The sequence below is a fragment of the Mastomys coucha genome, unplaced genomic scaffold (assembly GCF_008632895.1).
Source record: "Mastomys coucha isolate ucsf_1 unplaced genomic scaffold, UCSF_Mcou_1 pScaffold3, whole genome shotgun sequence".
Classification (NCBI taxonomy): Eukaryota; Metazoa; Chordata; class Mammalia; order Rodentia; family Muridae; genus Mastomys; species Mastomys coucha.
In genome coordinates, this window is record NW_022196909.1 from 32,019,520 (window position 1) to 32,042,284 (window position 22,765).

Consider the following 22,765-nt stretch of genomic DNA (forward strand, 5'->3'; position numbering starts at 1 on the left):
CCCAAGCCCCTACCAGGTTTTTCCAGTGTTCCGTAGTTTCCCCTAGCAGCTCAGAACCTCAGTGTTACCAGTTGCTTGTAAGGAAGGTAAGGCCTGGGAAAGGACTCCAGGCCCTTGTGTGCCAGCTGAGGTGTGTCTAGCATCTAGAGACTCCCCAGTGCTGTCTGCTCTGGAGACTTCCTTGCATTGTAATGTGTGAAGCGTGGGCAGCCGTGTCAAGATGTGTCCAGATAGAGGCAGTTCCCTGGCTGGAGTCGGGGTGAGGACCCTGCCCCGGAGACTGTCTGTCTGTCTGCTTGAACTTTCTTGGCTGTCCTGCAGTATTTCTTTTTAGAGGGTCTGGGGAGGGAGGGCCTCTGTAGAGAGGGAGATGTTACAACCCACTGTCTGCAGGGACAGGTGAGAGGGTTTTATGAACAGGTAAAGGCAGGGGGGGTGGGCAAGATTAGAGTTTCTGTGGCCTGCCTTGGGGGCCAGAAACCATGGGTGGAAAAAATGAAATTATGTGTCACGTTGTGACCTCATTTCTCCTGTTCTCTGTCATTAAATTCCACCTTTCTGAATCAGGGAGCCTTCTCATCCACGAGCTCCCGGCTGCCTGGCACAGCGAGCCGCGTGGGCTTTCTGATACATGGGTGAGAAGTTCTGCTGTTGCCCCTCTTCCATGGCCTGTGGCTTTCCCAAGCTCTGGTCAGATTCTATCTTGGCCCACAGAGCCCCGTGTGCACTGATCTCTTTTGTGTTTCCAAAATTGATGGGTCACTATCTCTCTCTGCCCTCTTCTTGATCCTGTAAACTGGCTATCTATCGGACTTCCTTCCCTGGGGCCTTTGCCGTTCCCTGTTCCAAGGTGAGCACCTGGCAAGGCCAGCTGGAGACTGACTAAACACTGCTACTCGACCATCGTAGTGTGGTCCAGATTCCAGGGCTTCTCTGTCATGGGTTGCCCAATCTCAGCTAGCCTGACATGGGTTAGTTACCCTACTCCATTGTAAGCTTCTGTTCTTGTGGTCTGTGTGTTCTTCCTCCAATTATGCTGTAGGTTGTTACTTGAGGAATGTTGTCTGTCCTGTTTCACTGTTTTGGTCTCAGTACCTATACACACCTAGCCTTAGGATTTCGGGTGGCTCTTTATACCAGAGAAGGCACAGACAAAAGCAGGCAGTTTGTGATTTCTTGATGTTTGCCCTCAGGGCACAATTTATCCAGTCAACCAAAAAGTGCTGAAGAGAACCCAAATTACTGGTCACGGACCAGCCAGTCTAACGTTGTCTTGGCAGAGTGTGGCTCGGAGCAGTTCAAGTAGAACTTACGGGGAAGCAGGCTAGGGGGACAGGATGTAGCACACAGACAACTTGAATCCATTTCAGAATGATCTAGATTTCAGAGAAGGCTCTGCTGGAGACCAAGTAGTTCCAGGAGATGCTGAGAAGGTGGAGGGGCTCAGCGGCTTGCCTGTCAGAGGGCAGGTTGGTTAACAGCCAGAGAATTAGCGTAAAGGTGGGAGCTGAGGAACAAGCGTGAGGCCACTCCCAGTTTCCAACAAAGAACAAACATAGGTCACCTTGCGCTGTCTTCATTCGGCTCATCTGCAGCTGGGGCATTGGAGCGTGGGATATGGAGGGCGGCAGAGGGATCGGACAGGGCTTAGGGTGGGTGCAGACTTGGTCGTTGGAGCTGTGTTTGACAGTGCTGGGTTGATAGATCTGCAGGTCACTGAGGTCATCTGTCCACTGTCTTCCAGGCTTCACAGGAAGGGTCTCCTAATTGTTCTCCCGCTCCCAGCCCTGCAGTACAACCATACCTTTCTGTCAGAGACCTTTAATCATTAATGATTTCCCTTTTTTAAAGCAAAGATTGCAATTAGAGTACTGTTTGCTGTCTATACCGAATTGACCTAAGTTGAACTAAAAGCCCCAAGCCGGAACAGAACCTCGCTCTAGTTACTGCCTTAAGACAGCTAAGTGGCTATTATCTCCTGTAGATTTCTGAAGGATTAAAGGTGGGTGTGAGCTCTTGGAACCTGGCCGCCCAAGGCCCATTCACTTCCCAGGCCCTCTGTCATCAGGGCGCCGTTCTCTAGGAGCTGGGTTTGCAGGCTTGGCTCTTCAGACTCAGTACCATTTGCAAAGTGCTTGTGATGGCACTACTTCACGCTGAGTGATTTTGAGCTCTCTAGATAATAATGCCTTTTAGCTCTTGGCGTATTGCCCGAGGCATGATTCGTAGGTAGCCGGGGTTGTCTCCTTCTCTGAATGATCTCACAGAATTTGGACTTGAACCTCCATTTAAATTATTTTACTTAATGCAGAGCCTGGGATCAAACTCAGGGCCTTGCCTAGGCCAGTCAAGAGCTCAGTGGAGGTACGGTAGAAAGATAGGGGGAAATTAAGGGGTGAAAGGAGAAATGGAGCTTGAGGTTTCTGCAGATGAGATTTCACGTTCATTGATCAGCATTTGCTATGGAGGTTGTTTGTACAGAGACTTTCTTCTGTATAGAGACCTTTCAAGTAAGGATGTTAAGATGGCCTTGAGCTGTGCTTCAGGCCAGAGCATCTGTGGCCCAGCTGTAAACAGACAGTCTTCTAGGAATTAAAGCTCCATTTACTGTAAGGGCACCTTGTGCAGCACTCGTGACCTGGGCTATCAGGCTATGTTCCTACCACAGCACCTCCAGCACTATCTCACGATCTCCTTCGCCAAAAAGGGGGAAAGGTTTCCTGAGAGCATTTTGAAATGTAACTTTCGAGTCACCAAATCCTATAGATGGCTACTGTTAACACATCTAAATGTGCCGGGCAGTGGTGGCACATGCCTTTAATCCCAGCACTTGGGGAGGCAGAGGCAAGTGGATTTCTGAGTTGGAGGCCAGCCTGGTTTACAGAGTGAATTCCAGGACAGGCAGGGCTACACAGAGAAACCCTGTCTGGGGGGTGAGGTGGGGGGAAGTCATCTAAATGTGACTTTCTTGGTTCGTAGAAGACAATCATATCCACACCTGGCTGTGACCTAGTTTTCCTCCACGCTCCTCTCTGTTAACCTTTATACTTAAACCAGTATAAATTCTCTTTTTGAAAAACATCTGCCTCGCTCGGTTTCATTCTGGAATTCTTTCTTGTGGTGAAGTCAGGGATACCATCTTCATCTGAGTAGAAGTCTTTGAAATCAGCTCCCTAGGCCTCTGTTGTAGCTCCTGGTAGCCTGTGATAGCTCGTGGTAGCCTATGGTATTGCCGGGCGTCATCTCCAGCCACCTGCCAGTACCATTGAGCTGCACGTGTGGCCCACACTTCCATGTTTTTACTTCCAGAATTTGATTCTGTTTCTGTGAACTCCAGCAAAACAAACAAACAAAGGTAGTTTAGCTAAGAATGTTTTAAGTTGGCAGTGGTGGGTGGAGGTGGAGCTGAAGGGCTGGCAGATTGTGAACACTCACATCCTACATTAAGTAAAAGCCGCCGCCGCTGTACTTTCCCTGCGCAGAGGGCGATGGGAACAGGCTTCCTTGGGAACAGGCTTCCTTCAGTACTCAACGCATCACTGCTGTGCAGTAAGGAGCTGCTGGTGTTTGGGGGTTCCTGACATGGGTGTGTGGACCTGGAAGGGATGAAGTTTGCACCGTGGTAAATTCCTAACAGTGGTTCTGACCTTAAGTGTCTTCATGCAGTCCGTGTCTTACAACACATTTCACAGTTCGTATCTATATTAATATGAGTGTAGCTAAGTGAATAAAGTGTGTTTCCTTGGACAGCATTGGCATGGTATTTCAACAGTGAATAAAACATTTCCCCAGGTCAGCACTTTTTGCTAACTTTATTTCAGTTTTTTTTTTTTCTGTTTGATTTGTATGCATGCGTGCATGGTGCTGGACCCCAGCAGATATCAGAGACGACTCAGAAGTCCTCCTCTCTCCCCACAGTTTGGGTCCCAGGATCAAACCCAGGTTGTCAGGCTTAGTGCTAAATACCTTTACCCTGTAAGCCATCTCGCTGGACTTGGTCTGGTGATGTGCGGTCAATGTTTGGCTGTGCAGGTGACCCATGGTGAGAAGAGAATCAACTAGAAACTGTCCTCTGACTCGCACACATGCTGCCACACTCCCGTTTGCACGGTATGCAACACAGTATGACAGCATCATGTACACACAGTATGACAGCAGCGTGCGCACTAAACGTCATTTTGAACACCGGTGTGCTTCTCTGTCGCCTTTCTTCCCCTCTTCCCTCCTGGCTCTACAACCGGAAGTGTGCTACTAGGCGATGTTGTTGGTGAGAGGAAAGTTGATGGAAAAGTGGTCCTGTCTTTAGAAAGTGAGTCAAGCTTGTACAGGGCCTTAGATTTCGTGTCTTCTAGAAGGAAATAAGGGGGTCTGGAGAGATGCCTCAGTGATGAAGAGCATCACCGCAGCTGCTCCTGCAGAGGACTCAGGTCTGTATCCTAACATGTACGTGGACACCCCCACCCCGTGACTCCAGTTACAGAGGAAATCTAGAGGATTTCCTTCAGGTTGGGTTGTTTGTTTTTGTTTTAAATTTATTTTTCCGTTATACTTTTGTTGTTGAGGCTGTTAGAAATGTGTTTTCATTTGATATGAAGGCTGTGAGTTTTCATCAATAACTACCTTGGTTTCCTTGGTCTTCAATAAGCTTCATTTATACTTTTGACGTAAGTATAGGGTTGGGACTGGAGCTGATTGTCATGGGCCAAGGGCAGAGGAAATCCAGTTAGTTGCAGCTATGCAAGATTACTGCCCAAGATCTGTCCATCAGGGCTGGCAGCAGGGCTGGTGGGACACTAGTTAAGCGGGACCCCGCATATTTGTTGATAGAAGGTTGGCTTGTTTCATCATGGAGCCTGTTGGAGTTTAGGGCTCAACAGGGACTCGCAGCCAGAAATGTAAAGACCACCTCTGCTCAGCCAGAGTGGTAAGCTCCTTCCTCTGAAGCAGAAAGTCTTCCTGGACCCTGGGCAGAGGGGAACGTTTCTCCCTGGAGGCTGGAGTGGCTCTCCAGCCAGGCAGAAAGAACTCAGGGATTGTGTTAGCAGTGGAGAGAGAATGGCAGGGAGAAATTGAAGTATCTAAAAACAGAGTGCTTCTGGCTGGAAAGGATGTGGTGATCTCCAGGGAGATCAGAAGGAAGCAAGAGATGTGCCATTCGAATGGGCCTGCAGTGTCCATGTGGGTATCTGCCTCAGACAGGATCCTTCTGAGAGCACTGGGACAGGGGATGGTGACAGTCAGTAGGGGCTGAAGGCTTAGCCTGTTCATGCCTGGTCGTAATGTCACGCAGCAGGCTGTTCTGTGCGGCTGTTAATCTGAATAACTTACATAGGATGTGAGCTCTGTGATACACTCTTTTTACCTATTGGTGCGGGGGATACAGGTCACCAGGATCGGTAGGGAATGTGCAGTTCGCATGAATGCCAGTGACTTACTTCTACCTTTATGCTTTGACTGGGGCCAAAGGAGCGCTGGTGAGTCTCATGTATCCTGTGTGCTTTGGAAGTTCCAAGGCCGACGTGATTGATAGACAGTGTCTCCGTTTGGGTTTCCTTGCTGTGAACAGACACCGTGACCATGACAACTCTTATAAAGGAAGACATTTTTTTTAGAAGGTTAAAATGTTGACATCTTTTATTTTACTAGTGGCATAAAAGTCTATTTAATACTAAACGGGAGATTACCCCCCACATATTCGAGGCCTTATTGGAGGCTGTGGTCTAATCATGGGAGGTCAGAGCAGTGGTCACAGTTGTTGCTCTTTTATTCAAGCCTTGACACTCTGCCTGCCTCAGACCTGGTGCCTATTGCTTCATTCTGGGCTTCCATCAGATTAAAGCCTGGCTGTGTGTGTCAGGTTGTTTCATCGATACATTTGAGGAGCAGCGTGTGGGGTTTCGTGCCTGTCTTCTTACAGTGTGCTTTCAAGTTCCACCATCAACAGTAAACTTGAGAGCTGGGCTGGGGGATGCATACCTTTCATTCCCAGCTCTCTAGAGGCAGAGACAGTTGGCTCGAGGCCAGCTTGGTCTCTGTATAGTGAACTCCAGGGGAGCCAGGGCTACATAGAGAGACTCTGTCTCAAAAAACCAACACAGCAGCAAGAACAACAGCAGAGTGATCTGTGGGGTGGTTAAAGCATCATAGCTGAGTGAGTGCGAGGATTTTGGAGTGAGCCCTTCTCAGTTCTGCCAGATCACTTCCTGATGCTGATATTGGAGGGGATGGTTTGCAGTCAAGGTCAAGTTATTGGCTTCTTGGGGGGAAGTACTGCTTTGATGTGTTTAGTGGAAGAGCTAGCACAGTGTCTGTATGATTTTTAGCTGTGACTGTAGGTCCGATTGTCTGTCTGGTTTCCTCAGCTACTCTGAACTTGGCCGTTGCCCTTCTTGCTAGCCTAGCACTGTGCATGCAGAGTTATCTTTATTGAACTGAGGCATTTATTTCGACGGCTTGAGCCCCGGAAGAGCTGGTAGGTTTTATATCTTTTGTCTGGGCAGAAATATGAATGTGTCTCTCAGGAGTGCAGGAAGGCTGGAGTGCTCTTAGAGTCGCTTTAGAGTGTCTTCAGAGGACCCTGGCTCAGCTTACTTTTACTCCTCCAAATTCAGACTGCCTCGTCCCTTCTCTCTCTATCGTGCCCTTTTCTTTTTGTCTCCAGTCTCCTGTGTCCCAGAGTGGCCTTAAACTGACCCTCCCGTCTCCACCTTATCGACATGTACCATCATAATGAGTGAGTGTGGTAGTAGGGTTTGAATTCAAGCTACCCACCAGCTCCTAGCTGGCCTCTCCCGCCATGGAATTAAAGGTGGATGCTACCACCTTTAATTTAAGAGGCACTCAGTGTCTGTTAGATGCTTTCTTAGATCCAAAATAGCGACTATTTTTCCTTATTAGAGAATTTCTTGTTTATACTTAATTACCAATTTTTTTTTTTTTTTTTAAATGTCTTTCAACACAGGGTTTCTCTGTGTAACAACCCTGGTTATCACAGAGATCCTGTGCCTGGCCTGGCACTCACAGAGATCCATTTGCCTTTGCATCTCAAGTTCTTGGATTAAAGGCATGTACTACAATTTTTTATTTTTTAAGGTAGGCTGATTTTCTTGTTTTCTTCCCTTAGGCAGATCTCCCCTCCGCGACCGAGAAATCAAGGGTCTATTTAGGTAGGATAGAGTTCATTATGGTGAGAGCATGGCTGCAGGCAGTGGGGGGTGGGGCATGGTCGGGAACAGGATGCAGAGTCAGGAAGACCCACCTCCCAGTAACATACTTCCTCCAGCAAGGTTCCCCAGCCTCCCACATGGCAGTACCACCATGGAGCCCAAGTGTTCAAATTTGTGAGCTGACAGGGGCGGGGCTGGGGGTGGGGGAAGGCATTCCATATTCAAACCCCAGCCTAATGACCCTGCCCCCAGTGCCCCTGACCCCCCATTACATCTGTGGTGTCATGATATGAAATGTGTCACTCGGCAGGCCTCCTGGTCTTTAACCGAAGTCTTCCGAGGCTCAAGGCTGTCTCTTAACTGTGTCCCAAGCTCCAGCTGGGGTTCTGACCCTTGTTGTGGGGGAAGACATAGCAGCAGGCGGGCAAGGTATGCTGTAGAAACTAAAAGCATTCCCTTTTTCTTCTGAGACAATCTTTGTACCCCAGGCTGGTCTGTAAACTCTGCAGCAGTGGAGAGTTTTGATCCTCTGTCTAGTCCTGAGATTACAGACTTGTTTCGCCCTGCCCAGCCGAAGAGTGCTTTAGGAAGGGAAGAATACATTTCTGATGGTTTTATTTTATTTCCATTTTTGTTTTTGTTTTTCAAGACAAGAGTTTCTCCTGTGGCCTGGGCTGTCCTGGAACTCGCTCTGTAGACTAGGCTAGCCTCGAACTCAGAGGGACCTGTCTGCTTCTGTCTCCCAAGTGTTGGGATTTAGCAGTTTTCAAAAAAGTGCTCTGTGAGGTATCTTTAGCTAATCGATGCATTAAGAATACTGACTTAGAGTTTATTGTTTATGTCTGTATTGGCCAATCCAGTCTCTTTATGTGGTTCTTGTGAAAGTAGAACTCCTTTCTCTCTTAGGTGCCGCTGAGTGTTATTTTAATAGTGTGTACTTTTTTTTTTTAGTACTTAAAAATAGCTTCTAATTTAACCTAGATTTTTAACAGTATCTACTTAGATTTTTCTGCTGTAAATACATCATTAAAAGACCGGTGTTGTGGCTCATGAGTGTAACCTCGACAGAACTGCCAGGCCTTTAAGGCCAGTCTGCATGATGCTGTTAGTTCCAAGCCAGCCTGAGACACCATGTCCCCCATAAATCAAAACAATAGCTGCAAAGTAAATGTATCACCCTGGATTTCCAGCTCACAGGGATAGGAAGGGTGAAGTTAAAAAAGAGGAACGGAGAGAGCTCCCTTTCTCCCTAAATAGAAAGCTAGCACTTTTAGCTACACCTGAAAATGTGACCATTAGCTGTGGCCCTTAGCCTGCACAGCGCTGACTTTGTGACTGTTGTTGAGTTTTTTGTTTTGTTTTGTTTTATTTGTTTGTTTTTCCTTTTTTTTTTTTTTTTTTTTTTTTGAGACAGGGTTTCTCTGTATAGCCCTGGCTGTCCTGGAACTCACTCTGTAGACCAGGCTGCCCTCGAACTCAGAAATCCTGTGTGTATATCTGCACCTGAGTACCTGAGTGGTACTGCCTGTGGAGTCCAGAAGAGGGAGTTAGATACCCTGGAGCTGGAGTTAAATAAACAAACAAACAACAACAACAAAAAACCCCGGGTGGTTGAACTGCCCTATAGGTGCTGGGCACAGGCCCTCTGGAAGAGCAGCCAGTGCTCCTAACCATTGAACTGTCCAGCCTCCTTTTGATACATTTTAAAGGATTGCATCTTTTCTTTTTTGGGGGAGGGGTGTGTGGAGACAGGGTTTCTCTGTGTAACAAACCCTGGAACTCACTGTCCTGGAACTCACTCTGTAGACCAGGTTGGCCTCCTCAGATCCCTCTGCACATCCTCCTGGGTGCCAGGACTAAAGGTGTGAACCACACAGCCAGCCGGGTTTAAAGAATCATTTCTTATTTATCTCATTGCCTTCTTAAATCTCCATTGGAGGTTAACTTTTTTTTTTTCTTCTGACCTTGGCTAATTTGATATTCATACTTGGTTTGCATGGGAAAGAACCTCTGTTTGGCTTGTCTCTGAAAGAAAACCTGATCATTATGGTTTAATGTGGCTTTAAAAGGTATTAGGACAAGGGAATCAAGCAGGAATTCGCTGTCTGCTGGGCTGGGTTACACACACACACACACACACACACACACACACACACACACACACACACACACCCTGTTTAGAATGGAGCCTCCCCCTGTGACAAATAAGCTCTTTTGTTGTTTGAACTTGGCAGTGAAACTTCCTCTTGGGACTCTCAGAGGAGGAGGTTTTGCTCCCGGTGCCTTCTCCGAGTCGCCTTATTTGTCTGCGGAGTCTAGAGCTCTGACTTCTTTTCCCCTGAGGCTGCTTGTTAAGTGGAGTTGATCTGGGAAATAATCTCCAAGGCTCCCGAGCGAGCGAGCAAGTGAGCGAGCGACTGAAATAGAGCGGCGCCTGTGTAGACGCTCCCTCTGAATGCGAAAGCAGATCTTCAGCTGCAGTAAAGGGATTCTTCATGGCAGAGAAAAGAGCTGGGTCCGGTGGTACAGGTCTGCAATCCCAACACTTAGAAGGCTGAGGCAGGAGGATGGTGAAACTGAGACCAGTGGGCTACATTAAAGTAACTTAGTCCTTTTTCCCCCTCCCCCAGCGTCCATCCTCCTCCTCTGTAGGTGGCAGAAGGCAGGACCGAGTGCTTTCTTTCTTCCTCTTCTGTTTATTCTAAGCAGTTCGCCTGGTGACTGACAGAGAAGTTGCAGACTGCTGCAGACTCCCGCTCGAGAGTATTGTATGTCTCTGTTCAGTGTCTTAGTACGCTTTACGTTAAAATGCCACGTAGAACATTAAAACACAATAGCCTGAAGTTCCCAGGAGTCTGATTAAGGAGAGAGGGAGGAAATGGTTAAAAAAAAAATCTGAGGGCGGCTAAATCCAGCCGGAGGGAGGAGGCTCATGGCGAGGAGCTCTGTGGGTCTGGTAGGCTGCCACTGTGCTGTGTGGAAGCAGGCTCACATCAGCCAAAGCAAATGTTCCTCTATCTTACTCTGGGTGGTGGCAGTACCCTACTGACACTGTATAACCAGTAGGCTCATTCCCGTCTCACCGTGTGTGTGTGTGTGTGTGTGTGTGTGTGTGTGTGTGTGTGTGTGCATGCGTGTGCATGTGTGTGCATGCGTGTGTGTGTGCATGTGTGTGCATGCGTGTGTGTGCGTGCATGCATGTGTGTGCATGCGTGTGTGTTTGTGTGAGCGCGTGCGCGTGTGTACACTCATGGTTCTCTGTGTGTCAGTTCATAAAAGCATGGGTTTGGAATGAGATCATTTTCTGACCCCCAGCCCTGCAGCCCATGCTGTGGCTGCACACACTTGATTTTTTTTTTTTTTTAACCTCTGTCTCTCAGTTTCTTCGTGTTCTCCATATTGGAATAGTAAACCTTTCTTATAAATGTCAAGCGTGGAATAAATGAGTCGATAAATGTGAAATATTCTCGATCCTACTTCACTTTTTTACGACGCCGTGGTGCTTGGCTGGCAAGCTGGCCGAGCACTGCCCCAGGGCAGCGGTAGTAAACTGCCAAGGACTCTGCCTCCTGCTCCTGCCCTAATTCAGCTCAGCTGCTTGTCCCTTTGGATTTGCTTCCTTCGTGGCAATTTTTCTTGGCATGTAAGACAGACAGCCGGCCCTGGCATAGGAAGACTCTGGAGGTTGTTGGCCCAGCATTGTCTTCCCGGGTAGCGAGTTACTTCCCAGGTGCACTCCGAGTTCCCAGCCTGTGTCCTCCTGCTCCGTAGCAGCAGTGGCCCTCGCTGGTGGAATATCAGCCCTCAGGCAGCAGCAACAGACTCCACTCTGTCCTGCTGGTGATCCAACCTCAGCCACAGCAAGGCTTCTCTTTTTAGTTCTGTCTTTCCTGGAACTCACTATGTAAATCAGGCAGACCCTCAACTCATAGAGTTCCACCCCCCTCTGCCTCCTGAGTGCTGGGATTAATGGCATGGCCACCAAGCTCAGCCAGGTTTCTCTTCTCTGTTGATGTTTAGGAAGAGTCTATTCTCCGAGGAGATGGTCTTTTATTTACTGATGCCTCTAGGCAACCCTTTTCCTGAAGGCCTGACACCAAAACTGTCTGCATAGTACCCAGTAGTGTACAACAGGACAGATTGTCTTCCCCATCCGTTGTTCAGAGCCACATTTGCCCTTCCCATCTGTGCCATGGAAAGTTCACAGCTGGGTCAGAGACATTATGAGCACACCTGTTTCTTTCTGTTTTAATAGGTCCCTAATTTTGCCTGGTAGTCCTTTAATATTTTACTGATTAGTGCTTTTTGTTTTTTTTTTTTCAGACTTTTATTCTCCTCAAAGTTTCCAACTCATTCCATATTTGACGTCAGAGATAAAATAGAGGCTGTTAATCTGCCCTTACTAGATGTTGTGGTATGAGCCATGAATTTGAATCCTGGGTTAGCATTTAAAGAAATTTTGTGGCCCTTGTTCAGCAAGGCGGCCTGTCTCTGTCATGGCTATCATAACAGAAAACGTGTAACTTGTTTAGTGTAGTGACTTGCCCATAGGGTCATCTGGTGACGGGTACAGCGAATGCCAGAACTGGAAAGAGGGCTGCTGCTTTGTGTGAGATGATGAATCAGCCACACATTAGTTAGGGTAATACTGAGTCAGGGGGCCTGGAGAAAATGAGGGGAATGTGATTCTACTATAAAGCAAGAGAAAGGGTGCTGCGTGGGGGTGTGCAGTGAGAGGGCGTGGGTGGGAGCCACCATGTGGGTGCTGGGGATTGAACTCAGGACCTCTGGAAGAGCAGTCAGTGCTCTTCACCACTGAGCCATCTCTCCAACCCCAGAAGTGGATGGTCTTTGTAGGTGGAGACATGTAGGCTCTTTGAGATGAGGTCTCACTGTGTAGCCCAGGCTGGCCTCAGACTCAGAGGTCCACTTGCCTCTGCCCTCTGAGTCCTGGGACTAAAGGTGTGCACCACCACCCACACAGACTCACACATTTTGATTGCCTGTGAGTGCCACTTGTAGGTGGTGTTAAAAGTTTCAGGTGAGAATAAGTTATCAGTTTCAACAACCTCTTTCATTAGTCCTCTCTCATCCATTTCTCACGATGCAGGCAGATCTGTTGTTCTGCGTGCAACTTGAATTCCTTTGCTTAGTTGGCTCAAAGGCACTCTCAGGTTCCGCTTGCCTTTCTTCTAAGATTCAAACCTTGTAAGACCTGTCTTCCTTTGTCATGCTGCACCAGCACCAGCTGATAGGACTGCCTTCCTCTTCACCACTCTCACCTGTACCTTCTCCCAGTGTCCTCTGGTCCCCCTCCTGTCCCACTAACTGTCCCAGCTCCAGCTGTTACCTCCTCAGGTTCACTTCATCATGGCACTTACTACCGGGAGCTAGAGAGGTTGCTGTCTGTGTAAACATGAGGACTCACCTCACCGAGTTAACTAAGCTGTCATGCTTGTAACTGCAGCTCCCAGGGGTCCTCTCTGCCCATGCCTAGGTGTGCAACCTCCACCATTCCGTAGGCATATAGTCCGACAGATCCGAGCACATGCATCAGTTTGTAAGACCTGGGAAACTCTCTGCTTGTTGCGTTTGCCGCATTTGCCGGCTTTAGAAAGACCATAACTTACTTCCCTGCTCACTCCTCCAACCGAGTGTGTTGGTGGCCCCTCCTATGTGTCGTGTGCTGCGTCTACCCATCTAATACCTTCATGTCAGTGTCTTACTGCTAAGTCCCACATTGGAATTCGTATCACACTTACTGTTTGTGTGCACATCCCATGCCTGTATGGAGGTCAGAGGGCACCTGGTGGTTGTGCCCTTTACCTGATAAACAATTAAAACAAAGTTAAAATTTGTTATGTGTTTGTGAGTGTATAATTGTGTGTGTGTGTGTCTTTCTGTGTGCGTACACATGTTATGGTTTTACTTGTTGAGCCATCTTACTGGGCTACTAGCAAAATTAAGGCAGTTTTTGAGATTATATTTTGGCTTCGGTATGGTGGCTCATGCCTTTAATCCCAGCATTTGGGTGACAGCAGCGGGCCAAGTCCTGAGCTGGAGGCCAGCCTGGTCTATGTAGCTGGTTCCAACCCAACGAACTCTACATAGTGATAATTCTCAACAAACATTAAGTTGCCAAAATATTTTTAATTGTGTGTGTGTTTATCACATATATGCTATAGTGTGTCCGTGGAGGCCAGGAGAGGGAGTCAAATCCCTTACAGCTGGAGTTAGAGGCAGTTGTGGTCTGCCTGGTAGAGTGCTGGGAACTAAACCCAGGTCCTCTGAAAGAGAAGCAAGTGCTCACAATCACTGACTGGACTGACTCTCCAGCTTCTTGAACATCCTCCACGAGTATTGCACAGTTGTGTTGGCGGGATGGTGTCGTCAGCTGTTAATCCTGGAGATGATGTTTTTCACCTGGGAGGTAGTTATTACGGTATTACTGCTTTACCCCTAAACTCCTGCACACAGCAGTGCCACCAGCTGTTCCCAATATTCGTATATCTGTCTATCCCAAAGGAAACCGAGACGTTGGGAACATCTGGTTCTAGGGAGGAGAGTTTGTGTGCGTTAGCAGGATTCCAGATTAGCTGGAGTTTCTTCCTGCTCTTTCTTTGTTCGCCATTCCAAGTGCCAGGCTTCCCAGAGCCTGAGCTTTTGTTAAATTATTGTGTGTTGTGTGAACTTATCTTTGAGGAGAATTAACATATGTCTGCTCACTCCACATAAGAAAGGACTCCACCCAAGTGGAGCTTGGGAATTAGTGAGTAAAATTGGGGTGCTTACAGAAGCCTAAGCCTTTGGGTATGGGTGCTGAGAAAAAAAAAAACAATACCTCCTAGTCACTGCAGGGAAATCCTGGGGGGCCTTTCTGCCCCAGCAACTGTCAACCATCTCTAAGACCTCAAGGAGGGGTGGGGCCTCCAAGCTCCTCCCCTAGCATCCTTGTTCTTAATTCCATAGGGAGGGGCGGAGCCTCATGGGTGGGGCGGAGCCGGGTGAGCCCCTCCCCCAGTTAGTGTTAACTGCCGGTAAATCCTGGGGAGGCTTGTGAGCCTCGCCCTACCAGCAACTGTTAACTGTCTACCAATCCTTGGTTATGGGCAAATCCAAGGAGGGTAGAGCCTCATGAACCCCACCTCCTAACCAGTTATTAACTGTTTATAAATCGTTGGGGAGGGAGGGGCCTCGCGGGTTCCTTTCTACTCCGGGGTGGAAAGTTAATGGTGGACTTGGGCAGGTCTATTAAAGGTGACCTCATCTCATGATAGTTCAAGAGCACAGCGTGCTTTGAGAGGACAGCATTCCACAGCGTTACCTTTTAAGTTTCAGAAGTTCTCAGTATACAAGAATATGTCCAAAATTCTGAATGTATTATCATCATGCCTATTTCCATAGAAGTCAGCAGGATCACACGATTTAGTAATATTGAGGAAGAAAAATTGAGGTTAAGAAGTAGGCATCAGCTCTGGAAGAAGCTTTGGACCACCAGTTTATTATTCTGACAACTTATAGATAACAAGAAAGAATAAAAACTCTATCCTGCTTTTTCCTGTAAAACCTGGTTGCAAGGTAAGCGAGTAGCAAGCGAGGCCTTTAGTGTTGGTGTTTTCGTTCCTGTTGCCTTCATTCTCAGTGCTTGGCTTCCTGGTTTAACGTTTGGTTCACGTAGTTTTTTGTTTTTGTTTTTGTTTTTTCATTGTTTTTATCTGATTGTGTGCATAATTGCCTGTTATCATTCATAATTACTTTAAACCCCTTGACCAATGGTGCCAACATTTGACTGGTCTCTGAATTCCCCTGGATTGTGTTTCCTTCTGACAGAGATTTGTCTGAAAAGTTTGTTTGGGGGGTAAGGGGGGAGGAAATAGGGGGATTTTCGGAGGGGAAACCATTTGAAATGTAAATAAAGAAAATATCTAATTAAAAAAAAAGTTTGGATTTCAGCCATGTTTTTGGACTCGGGGTGGGGGAGGGGAGACGGTTCTTATTTTGTGAGTCTGGTTGTCTTCAGCGCCTCACCAGTGGGTGTCCCTGTGCTCGAAAGCAAGCTCTGACGTAGCCGCCATAGCCACTCTCGGACTGGCTTGCACATCTGTCATCCAGAAAGTGTCTCAGAGGCTTTGTTTCCGTCCTAGTGGTAGCGTGCCCTTACCTACTTGGGGAGGGAGACGTTTAGATTTGCAGCGGTGGGAACGGAGCCCTTGCTGTTGTCCTGGGCCAGTGTTGGACTTGTACAAGCTGTGTTTCTCTCTCCTCTGTACTCTGCCTCTCCTTTAGTGTGTTATGGATGGTACTAGAGTGGTTCTGGGTTTTTTTTTATTCCATAAGGGGTACATTAACAAACTTCAACTTTTAAGCATAAAATTTGAAAGTAAAATATGACTAGAAGAAAACACCAAAGGATCTGCCCAGTGTATTTTTAGGTATGACCCAAGATCGAAAAATAAGGTTCTTGAGTATATAGTGTTTAAATGTGAACGTAAACCAGGCAGTGGTGGCCCAGTGAACGTAAAAAAAAAAAAAAAAATTAAATTGTATGTTTACGTATACAACAAGGAAATGAAACTATCCTTTTTTGAGGGGGGTTTGTTTTGATTTGTCTGTTTGCTTTGGGGTGGGGTTAGAGACAGGGTTTCTCTGTGTAGCCCTGGCTGTCCTGGAACTCACTCTGTAGACCAGGCTGGCCTCGAACTCAGAAATCTGCCTGCCTCTGCCTCCCAAGTGCTGAGATTAAAGGCGTGTGCCACCACTGCCTGGCTCAAAACTATGTATTTTAATCCATATTTTTACAGTAAGAACATTTGTCAGCAAAGGATTTTTAAGCTGCTATGCCATAAGGAAGGATATCAAGTTATAGTAAATTAGAGGTTCTAAGTGTAACTTTTCACCTGTGAGAGGTCGTTCATTTTAGGCTGGTTCTGATTTTATTCTTAATGGAATAGTTATACCACCAATCTTGGAGAGTAAAGAAGTTCCCTGTTTTGGTGTTTATAAAACCATTGTTTAAATGGCATTACGACAGACTGAAAAGCTTCTGCCCTGCAGAAGACACTCTCCTCAAGAGCTAAGAGACAGTCTTCAGTATGTCAGTCCTGACAAGTGTGATACCGAGAAACCGTGAAGGCTCCAAAACCTTAAATCAGAATAGCAATTAGTTTACTGACATCATGGGAAGGTGGCCTGAATGGACGCTTTAGGCAACGAATACATCATATTAAAAATACTCCCTGCCATCAACTGTTAGGGAGATGCAAATCACAGTTATGATGTCATAGCACCTCATCTTAGAATGGCTGACTGTTTATCAAAACAACACAAAGTACAACAAGTGCCGAAAAGAAGTACAGAGAAAGAAACTTTGTACACTGCAGGCAGAGATGCAGATGGGTATAGCCACACAAGAAACAGAATGGAGTTTCTTCAAAAAGTTAAAAATAGAGCGGCCATATGAGACAGCTCTCCCACGACAGGGTATGTGTCCAGACAGGATGAAGCAGGTGCACAGAAGAGATGCCTGCGTGTCCGGGTTGATTTTCTCTCTCTGGTCACAGCTGCCATGTGGGATGTTCCTGATAACAGAAGAATGGACCGAGAGTCAGATGAACTCCCCCTCGATCCTACCTGTACATAAAGAGCGAGGCCAGCTGACCTGCAGAGGGATGCCGGAGGTTGGAGAGCACTGTCCCAGTGCACTAAGTCAGACTCGGAAAGACAGACGTTGGATGTCTGCTTTCCTGTGCGGAAACTTGGCCATGAAAGTAGGGAGCGGGTGTGCGAAGCAGAGGGTAGAAAGAAGAACACGACCAGCACACGCTATGAGAATGGTTGAAAGGGTCACAGTGACGCCCACGGAGCTGTACAGTTAACTAGGCCTTATTAATAAAAGACCCACTCATGGGCCGGCATATGCCATTCCCAGTAAATAATCAGTGCATTTTTAAAGTCTGTAAGAAGTACCTGCTTGGTTATGCCGTGTGGGTCTGTTGTTAGTTTGAGTGCACTGAGGACAGCTCTGTATGTGTTGTGAGCCACTTGGGAAAAACGGACAGGGCAAGTGTTGGGCAGTTCATGGTGATGCTGACAGATGAAGAGGCCCACTAGTCACTGAGCAGTTTTGGGTTTGGAGTTGGCATTAACAGGAGTATATTCTGCTAATTGCTGAATGACCCAAAAGCTTTAGAATGCTTCAGGTTTCTTCAGCCTGGGTGTTTTAGAAATGATGACATTGAAAAGCAAGTTTTCAGTAGTTGGTGGGCTAGGAACTGAACCCGGGTCCTCTGGAAAAGCAGCCAGTTCTCTTAACCGTTGAGCCATCTTTCCAGCCCACCTGGCTACATCTTAAAAATTTTGGAATGAAATGACCTGTTTTGCCGAATTTGACACATACTTTGTAAAAAATGATACTGGTTATTTAATATTAAGTAACATCACAGTGTGCTTCCCAGTAACTGAATGTTAACAAATCTGTTGATTGAATTTTAAGTCTGTAGTTAAAGTCTCTTTGAGGTTCAATATTCGTTAGTGCCAGCCGAGTTTAAAGTGAAGCCCAGGACTTCCAGGTCCCGGCTTCTGTAAATACAGGCTCTGGAAATTGAAGTGCCTTATCTACTCCCTTTAATTGAATAGATAAGTTATTTGCAGTCATGAAGCCTGTGTGGAGCTAGTACACAGTGCTTTCCTTTATATGGAGTCATTTGATTTTATTACATATTTGTGTTTTGCAGTAGGTTATAAATCTCATTATGTGTAATCATGTGGCTTTTTGAGAATGAACCAAAGGAAGCAGTCACTGAAGATGACTATAAACTGTGAGGTTTTGTTCTGTTTTTGTTCCTTCAAACTAGGTGCATTCATTTGAGCAGCGTACCTGAGAGCTTTGATTCCAAAGGACCTTCAGTATGAGTCCCATTTCATCTGGAGAAGAGATTGATGGAGCAGAGTTAACATGTTTACATTTTTGAGTTAGGTAGAATTTATGTATATGAGTCTTTTGCCTGTGTGTATGTATGCCCACCATGTTCATACCTGGTATCTTTGGAGGCCAGAAGAGGACTTTGAATCCCCTAGAACTAGAGTTACAGGTGGTTGTGAGCCACATAGTGCATGTGCTGGTAATTGAACCTGTCTCCAGCATCTCATTTATAGCTTTAATATAAATTCTCAACTCAGTGAATTTGTTTGAGTATGGACAGCACTGGGCTCAGGACTTTTTAACTCTGACTAAGACAGGGCAGTGAGAGCTTGTGGGTCTGTGGAAACAAGGCCCTATTTGCCGAGTGAGAATTTGCATGTGGCTTGTTTTTGTTTTGGTGGCAGTTAATAGTTGGAGCATTTTTGGGAGGATGTGGGTAGAGAACTTGCTGGAAGACACCCTGGAGAGAGATGCTCAGTGTGGTCTTTCCTTTGTTTCTTGGGGTTCCTCCTTGAGTAGAGTAGGAATCTTGTCTTGTTATTTATATATTCTAACTTTCTAGTGTTTTATTATTAAAAACCAAATCTAAATGAGGAAGTTAACAAGTCCTGGGTTCCTGCACAGCCACACCATAAATAGAAAGTAGTGACTATCAGTAGAGAATGCACAATTAGAAGTGTCAGTGGGGGATTGTTGGTTGGTTATTCCTTCCTTCCTTTTGTATTTTCCCTTTCCCCTCTCCTGGCATTGAGAGGGCAGAAATCCAATTCTGGTTGGCTCCTACAGAGATGAGGCTGCCCTCCTTGGAAGGCTTCACTGTAGGCGGTGTTTGTATAGGCTCTCAGAGGATGGCTTTGGAGTTTGTGTCAATCAGATTGGTAGTTTGCTAATGAAATAAGCGCTTTGCTTGGGAATTGTAAATCTTTATATCTGTTCTTTTGAGATTCTCTTGGAACAGTCTTGCATTTCTGCTGCAGCCTATACTTGAAGGTATTTTTAACACTGTTAGGTCTGGGGAAATGGGATAATACAGCGTGACATGAAGGCAGCAAGAGCATGTAGGCAGAACAGGAATCTGAATCACTATTCTTGATCTAGAAATTGAGTTCTCTTTAGTTGGAGTAAGAAAAGGTATGTGTGTGGTAGTGTATTACCAAAGCCAGTATTTAGGAGGCTGGAGCAGTAGGATCCCAAGTTCAGGCCAGACTGGGCTACATAGGGAAGAAAACCTGTCTCCAAAGAAGAAAAAGACTAAAGAAGAAAAGATATTGCACTGTATTCATCTATTAATCTGTTCCCTAATAAGCTCTTCTCACAACAAGGGCTCATAGATGCTGGGAGCAGAACTTGCTCTGTAGACCATGCTGGCCTTGAACTCAGAGATCAGCCTGCCCCTGATCTACCAGGTAGGGATTAAAGTTGTGGGCCACTTTACATGACCTGAGCATCTTTATAAAATAAGGGAACTCATAAATGAAACACAGAGTATTCCAAGGGTATTTAGTTGCTTTTCCTGTTACTGTGACAAAATACCTAGACAGAAGCAGAGCATGGTGAAAGGGTGATCCCTCCCTCTCGCTCACAGCCAGTGGCTACACAGTCGGTGGTGTAGGGAAGGCATGAGAGCAAGAACACCACCAGGAACATCAGGCACCACAGTCAAGCTCCGATGAAGATGGGCATTACTCATCCTCCTCCCCAGTCCATGGGCTCCTCTGCCCACAGTAAAGATGCTCTTAACTCCCTCCATCTAGTGTAGACATGCCTCACAGATAGGCCTGCAGGCTCTTCTGCTAGGTGGGCTTGTGATCCATGACTACTAAATTGACAATAAATATTAATCATTATACCAAGGTTTGAAGTCTGATGTTAAAATTATTTAGTTAGGATTTGCTAGTAAAATTAAACAATACGGACACTCCTTAAAACAAAAATTAAATGCCAGCAAAGAAACTAAAAAACAAAACAATGCAAAAACTTTTAAAGGTCTTATTCTTTTGAAAAAGATGTATTTCAAGATTCTCAAGTAGAATAGCCACAGATGAGCATGAAACCTAAATATTGGCTATAGTATTGGGGTTGTAGGAGACAATTTGAGCTATAATTCTCAAGTACATTAGATGCATTAAAGTGGCCCGTGGTAGCATTCACTTGTAACACCAGCACTTGAGAAGAGCGAGAGCATGTGTTCAGAGGGAGCTCCCATGATTAGTTAGTAAGAAATGCTGCTGTGGGGATCTATGGCCTGGGAACGCATTGTTTCTCCCAGGAATGTTGGTTTTGTTGACTTTACATGCTTTTTATTGGACTGCTTTCCTTGTATTATGGTATCATTGAGAGTTAGGAATTAAGCAGTCTTTAAAAAATAAAACAGAAACAACAAAAACCTTCACCCACACTGGGAACCCAACCCAGACCTTTCCACTAAATAGGCAAGTGCTTTGCCACCCAGCTGCACCTTCTGTCCCCTGCCCCAGTTTCCTTTAGTGATTACTTTGTGCTCCCGGTTATAAAGCAGAGAGATCACTGATGGTGGGTATTTGAATATGAGACTCCGTTTAAAAATCTTTACATGTGCTGCACTCTTTTAGTGGCTTGTTTTATTGGGTTTACTAACCGTGGGTGGGAATTAAAGAAATCCTGAGCCGCCAGCATGCAGTTTTGTGCATAGTTTTCCTTTATGCGTGACACTTGTTTTTCCTTAGACAAGTAAAATGAGGTTGATCTGTTCAACTGAGCCTTGTTTTCATCTCTTCCACCGCCACTATCTGTCTGCAGCTTTAACAGTTTACTTTAAATGGTCTACAGATAGAGAAGTCTTTTGTATTTATTATAAGCACTCAGAGTGCTATTATAAAGGTTTTCAGAAAGCATGAGGGGGTGGGAAGAGATTTTATAGGATTAGATGAATTTGTGATGATAGTCCCTGGAAAACGGCAGACTGAATTTAGATTCAAGTTTTCACAGATCTTTAAAATTACAAGCCTGTAAAGCATGCCCGTCGTCAAACTTCTCCATGGTATCTTGAAAGAGAGACTCGCTTGTGAGAACTGAGGCGCAATCACAAGAGGAATTCCTAGCTGTCTTTGTCTGGGTTATAAAGTCCTGATGTGATTGGACGGGAAGTAAACATCGTTTATTTTCTTCAAGTGTGATTGGCTAAGATTCTTTTCTTTCCATGGTCTTTTCCCAGTAACTGACTCTGGAGCTTTCCGTTTTATTACCTGACTCTGTTCTAGTACGCCGTGTACTCGGGTTGGCTCTGAGACAGTTTGTGAAATTTAAGGATGTCGGTAACAGCTCGCGGCGGAGTGTCTAGCGTTCCTGTAAGAAGGCGGCGCGAGGTGTAAATCTCCGAACAGCTCCAGCTCGGAATTAGAATTGCCGCCGGGAGGAATGCGGGTGTAGAGCCGCGGGCCGCCGAGGGGCGTGCGCCGGTGGGGTTGGCGGCGCGGAGTCGGGCTCCTTGACGACGGCGCTATGAGTCCGCACGGCTGTCGCGCCTGACATGCGGACCTCCCGGAGGTGGCTCTGCGACCGCGCGTGGGAGCCGAGCTCTGTCCCCGGCCGCTGTCCCTCGGCGGCCGCCCCTCGGGGCCGCGGCGCAGCCCGTGGGCGGCACTACTTGGCGCTCCCGCCGACCCCCGCTGCCCCTCCCGCGGAAGGACACGCGGCGCGGCCGGCAGCGGGCGCCCGGGCGGAGGGGTACGGGCCGCCCGCGCGGCCGCGCGCACATTCCTGTCAGTTTGCCCGTGGGCCGCGCGTGAGGCCGGGGACGGCGCGGCTCCGGGGCGCCGAGCGTGCAGGGGCGCTGTCGCTCGCGGGCCGCCTCGCCTGCGGTCGGCTCTTCAGCATGGGCGGCCGGTAGGAGCGGCGCAGCGGCGGCCATGGCGGCGGAGACGCGGCCAGAGCTGGTGGGGAAGCGGTTCCTGTGCGTGGCGGCCGGCGAGGACGCGCGTCCCGAGCGCGGGCAGAGCGGCTGCGGGCGCGGCTGGCGGGCGGGAGTCATCCGAGCCGTGTCCCACCGCGACCGTGGCCACCCGGACCTGGCGGTGAGAGCTGGCGGGCGGCTGGGCGGGCAGCGCAGCCCCGGGGTGCGGACGAGCGGGCGAGCGGACAAGCGGGCGGGCGCGCGGCAGGTGGGGCGGACGGGCTCGGCAAAGGAAGAGCTGCCACTGCCCCGACTCTGCGCTCTGCCGGGCAGAACCATCCTGCGTTTGGCTTTCTAGCGGAAGACGATGGGAATGTTTTTGGTATGAGGGGTAGTCGAAATTATTTCTTCCTTTCTCCATCATTGTGTACTTTGTTGTTGTTGTTGTTAGAAACGGACAGTGCTTTAGGGAACTCCGGCTCCTGAGCTTTATATGGCTTCACAAAGGCTAGAGATAGTGTAAATTAAGGGTTTGAAGAGCATTTAGTACTTCTAAGTAGCCTCCCCTGCATTTATCAGTTACATAGGACACTTGTCATGTTACCTTTCAGGAAAATAAATGTGTATTTATGATTTCTTGCCAGGATATGCTCCTTTGGTTGCAAGCGAATTCTCATCAGGGAATGTGATTGAGTGAGTAGAGTGGGCAAGGGTAGAGATAGGGAATTGACTAACCGATGTTGAGTAAGTACATAATTTGTGAAATTTATAGCGACTTGAGTGATTCATTTTCTCCTCCCAGTTTAA

The 22,765-nt window shown here is 47.2% G+C and overlaps 1 protein-coding gene across 7 annotated transcripts in view; it reads left to right on the plus strand.

The window, feature by feature from the left end:
* Positions 1-22,765, plus strand: part of Jmjd1c (jumonji domain containing 1C) — a 166,639-nt gene that overhangs the window by 9,503 nt on the left and 134,371 nt on the right. For 4 of the 7 annotated variants that reach the window (XM_031348632.1, XM_031348635.1, XM_031348637.1 and 1 more), the window contains exon 1: positions 21,823-22,139. The exons of 2 other annotated variants lie outside the window; for them this stretch is intronic. In XM_031348632.1, the coding sequence (XP_031204492.1) occupies positions 21,975-22,139 (165 nt within the window). In that variant the 5' untranslated portion in view covers positions 21,823-21,974. Of the gene's footprint in view, positions 1-21,822; positions 22,140-22,765 lie in introns of those variants that run through there. One more of the 7 variants, XM_031348631.1, reaches the window with a different exon arrangement.